This window comes from Ovis aries, chromosome 15 (genome assembly GCF_016772045.2).
Source record: "Ovis aries strain OAR_USU_Benz2616 breed Rambouillet chromosome 15, ARS-UI_Ramb_v3.0, whole genome shotgun sequence".
In the NCBI taxonomy this organism is placed as follows: Eukaryota; Metazoa; Chordata; class Mammalia; order Artiodactyla; family Bovidae; genus Ovis; species Ovis aries.
The window spans coordinates 79,273,219-79,277,784 of NC_056068.1; the positions used below are offsets into that span (position 1 = coordinate 79,273,219).

General features: G+C 62.6%; 1 protein-coding gene across 1 annotated transcript; it reads right to left on the minus strand.

Annotated features, from left to right (window-relative positions):
- Positions 1-358: 358 nt before the first annotated feature.
- On the minus strand, positions 359-3,983 carry APLNR (apelin receptor). Its single transcript, XM_027979777.2, has one exon. It carries the CDS (start codon positions 3,772-3,774, stop codon positions 2,578-2,580), a length of 1,197 nt encoding a protein of 398 aa, XP_027835578.1. The 5' UTR covers positions 3,775-3,983; the 3' UTR covers positions 359-2,577.
- Between the last annotated feature and the right edge of the window lie 583 nt (positions 3,984-4,566).

Here is a 4,566-nt window from a genome sequence, read left to right on the forward strand (position 1 = left end):
GGACAGACGAATGCATGGCCTGCAGTCCACCCTGCGGGAAGGAGGGTTGGCGTGCCCCCCAGGCCTGCGCTCTGGACTCCAGCACGTGTGCCCACGTGCTCCACGCTTCCCAGGCCCGGAAGCTCAGCTGCTCCCGCCTCTCTGTTTTCTTGGTCTTCCCTGACCTCACCCCGTGACCCCAGTTTCCCATTTGACCCCTTTCTGCCCCCTTTCCTCCCACGGCTCCCCTCAGCCTACTCAGCCCCACTCCCAACCTAACATTTGCCTCCTGGGGGTCCTTTCCTCATTCCGAGGCACCCATGTGAGAAAAAGCTTCAGACACAGTAGTTACACATACATACACACACACACACACACACACACACACGGAAAGATTTATTTTTCATGAGCCGCAGTGACTAACAGGGTCAAAAAATAGCACAGACATTCCAAAGAAGGGGCGAGAAGAGCAGCGGCTGCCTCCTCCACCGTCTGTCCAAGACCACCGATGGGGCCTCAGAGGAGCCCCCTCCCCCCTTCTGGAAGCTTCCTCCAGCCTTGCCTGGATGCTCTGGGGACAGCCCTAGGCTGAGAACGTGAGTCTGTGAAGACCTTGGCTTGAGATGGAAGGAGTGAGCTGAGAGAAGCCCCTTCCGTCCATCCCGCACTCTGCCTCTGGAGCTGGCTCCATCCCAGCCAAGGTCAGCACGTCCACTGACATCAAGCTGGCTTCTTCCTGCCCCCGCGGCTCCTGTCTTGTCCTTTACGTTCCGTGTCCTCCAAGAACAAAAGCCGGAATGCACAGGCCGCGCCCTGGGTGCACAAAGCCCCCACCAGCATCTCCATCCTCCAGCGGTGCAGCGGTCATGTTTGCCCCAGTGCCCATCCCCAGCCCCCCAGCCCAGCAGGAGTAGCCACAGGGCTCCCATCCTGATGGGAAGGTCAGGAAAACCCACCCAGTGCTTTTAACCCCAGGCACCGCCCCTCACCCCCACCAGGAAGAGGGCCACTGACCCTGAAAAAACAAAGGGTGATGAAGAAAATGCTTATAAATTCAAAACAAGGTTGGCAGGCGTGGGAAAGGAGTCAAGGGAACCTCTGAAGCTCTCTCCCATCTCCCTCTTGGAACCAGGGACTGCGGCAGAGGGACCCAGGGTCCAGGACTTCTTTGAGCGTTGCACGCTAGCTGCCTTGAGGAGGGATTCCCTACAGGGAGCCTGGGTGCACACTCACACTTCTCTCTTATTAATGTGCGGACCAGCCGTCAGAGCCCCCCAAGCCAGTGGGGGTGGACTCATTCTAAACTGCCTCCTATGTCCCTTCTTCCCTCAAGGATATTGTGTGAAGAGCAGAGATGCGCAGAGCAGGGGCTGTTCATCCAAGGGACAAGGGCCCCAGGCGCCCAGCCCATCCTTGTCAACACACATGCACACACAGAAAGCAGGTGTCCCCCCATCAAAGGGACCCTTGGCACCCGCTCAGGCCAGCACCCAAGAAGAATGTCCTGGGGATGTCGGATGGGATGCAGAGACAGGCAGAGGTCGGCCGCTCGCAGGTCTGGAGGAGGTTGGAGAGATGAGGATTTGGGGAGGGGGCCCGAGCAGCCCTTAGACCAAATGCAGATGCCCCCTCTTTCTCCTTTTCCCTTCCCAAGTCCCCGCTCATATCATGAGCTTGCTGCTGCACCAACCCCACTGCCTTCCAGTCCCTGCGGAAAAGAGAGGATGAAGGAAAGGGGCTAAGGATGCTTGTGGAAAGCGTGTCTAGCTGGTGGGCTGCAAGAAGGGACGCCCCCTTCACGCATCGCTAGACCTCCAGGGCCTGAAACACTGCGAACTGATCCAAGTTGGAGTGAAGCTCTGGAGCTCACAGCTGCAGAGCCAGGAGCTGCAGCTTTGCTGACACCCAGCCCTTCTCAGCCAGGTCCATTCCCTCCCGAGGCCTCAGCGACAAAGAGCTTGAACCGGGTAGTGTCTGCGAACTTCACACGCCTTAACCCTTAGGGGCCTTTCAGAACAAGGAGGTAAAAAGGGAGAGAGACTGAGGGAGAAGGAGGATGAGCCCTGGGGGAGGTTGTGGGAGCCAAGAGGTGAGGATTCAGAGGAGAAACTGCACTCGGTGGGGGTGGGGAGGGAACAGAGGAGGAAAAGCGGGTGGAAACTAAAAGGAAATGGCGAGGGGAGCTGGAGATCCAGGAGAAGGGCTGGGGGGAAGTGAACTTTGATGGAGCCTGGACGCACATCATTTTAGCTTCAGGGGGCGGGGAGGAGGGGGAAGCGAACTTTGATGGAGCTTGGAAGCAGATCAGTTCAGTTCCTCCGTTTTATCCCCACAGAGAGACACTGAGGCTGGGAGCATTTCAGAGACGGGCAAGGTCGGTCTCACCGAGATCGGAGATCGGGGCTGGGGGCTTCCCTCTCTTACCCTCCAGAACCACAGACCTCTGAGGAAGCACTTTCCAAGGGGAAAGGAGGACAAGACTGACGTGGGGAGCAGGGAGAGGGGTCAAGTGCACCAGAGAAGGGGGGCCCCGCCCCCTCACCAGCTCCCCGCTCTTCAGAGAGCAAAGGGCCCCGGGCGGGGGGGGGGGACCCGGCCCTAGTCCACCACGAGCGTCTCCTGGCTGTAGGGGATGGACTTCTCCGGCATCGGCTCCCCGCCCTTCCCCGCGCCGCCGGGCCCGGGGCCCTGGCTCTGCCCCGACGACGCCGAGGAGGAGGAGCTGGCCGACTTGTCCCCGGCGCCGCCGCCCCGGCCGCCGCCGCTGCTGCCGCCCGCGCGCCAGGCGCCGCCGCAGCCCCGGCGGCCCCAGCAGAGCACCGAGGCGCAGGCCTGGCGGAAGCGGGGGTCGAAGAAGGCGTAGAGGAAGGGGTTGAGGCAGCTGTTGACGTAGCTGATGCAGGTGCAGTAGGGGAAGACGTTCATGAGGAAGAGGTCGAAGGCGCAGGGCCAGCGCAGCAGGCTGCCCAGCACGTAGAGGGTCTTGACCAGGTGGTAGGGCAGCCAGCAGAGCGCGAAGGTCAGCACCAGCACGGCGATGATGGCCAGCAGCCGCCGGCGCTTGCGCAGGCCCCGCGCGCGCTCCTTGCCGAAGTGGCCGGCCACCGTGCGGCCGATGCAGAAGTAGCAGGTCAGCATGACGGCGAAGGGCCCCGCGAAGCCCAGCACGGTGGACGAGACGCCCAGGCCCACATCCCAGGCCCACTCGGCGTCGGGGCTGGCCACCAGCGAGTAGTCCATGTAGCACTGCGCCTTGGTGCTGTTCTCCCCCGGCAGCGCGGCGCCGGTGGTGCGGAAGACCAGCACGGGCAGGGCGAGCAGGCCGGCCAGCGCCCACAGCCCGGCCGTGGCCACGGCGCCGCCGACCCGCGGCCGCAGCCGGGCGTTGGCCACCGGCCTCACGATGGCCAGGTAGCGGTCCAGGCTGAGGCCGGTGAGGCAGAAGACGCTGGCGTACATGTTGACGAAGATGAGATAGCTGCTGAGCTTGCAGGCGAAGGCCCCGAAGGGCCAGTCGTAGTCCCGATAGGTGTAGGTGGCCCAGAGCGGCAGGGTCACCACGAAGGTGAGGTCGGCCACCGCCAGGCTGGCGATGAAGACGTCGGCTGCCCGCCGCCGGTCCCGGCCGCTGCGGAAGACGGTCCAGAGCACCAGCCCGTTGCCCGCGGTCCCCAGGACGAAGACCACCATGTAGATGGCGGGGATGAGGGCGCCAGAGGACTGCCAATCCACGTACTCACACTCAGACTGGTTGTCCGCCCCATAGTAGCCGTCATACTCCCCACCTTCTTCCATGCTGGGGCACGCAGAGGTCAGCTGGGGGTCCCCCCCGGGGTACCGGGCTCAGCCAAGCACCCTGAGCTCTGGCTGGCAGCCTCGGGGAGGTGAGCAGGCAGGGCCAGAGGTGTCCAGCGCCTCTTGCAGCGGCGGCAGCAGCTCCCAGGACCCGGGAGGAGGAGGCCTGGCTCCTGCAGGCGTCCCTCCAGCGGCCCCAGCCTCTTCTCAGACACTTCCTCGCGCCCTCCTGAGCCTCTGTCTCCTCCTTGGCTGTTCCTCCCTCCTCCCACCTCCAGACCAGCCCCTCACTTGTGAGTCTTAGGATCCTGAAGTTACAGCCCACTTTTTTTTTCCCTTTTCTTGTCACTGGGCAAGTGGACCAAATTGACCCCTGCAGTGCTGGGCAGGATGTTATCTGTGGTTTGCAGCCTGCTCTTCGCCTGACCCAGCCTCTGTCTCTCTCTCTCACTCTCTCTCTGGATTCCTCCGGGTGTTTGCAGAACCTCTCAACAGGCCTCTGCTCCCAACCCCCCCTCCCTCGTTCTCACCCACTCCCAGCCCCTCTAAATGGGGCAAATTATGCAGGTTGAAAGCCAGCCTGAGCTGGAGCTGGGAGGGTAGGGGCCAGGAGGGTGTGAGATTTCGCAGGATGGTCTGAGCATCTGGCAAGCCCACCTGGCAAGCCAGTCTAGCCCCTCAGGTCCATCTTCCCCCCCCCTCCCCTCCTGCCTCCCAGCCCCCACCCAGACCAGACTTCCCCCTACCCTCCTCTTTAACACTTCAGCCTTGAGCCTCTCCAGGAGGGTCTTT

Excerpts from the sequence above, each read along its gene's own strand:
- APLNR (XM_027979777.2), bottom strand. The coding sequence starts at position 3,774 with ATGGAAGAAGGTGGGGAGTATGACGGCTACTATGGGGCGGACAACCAG.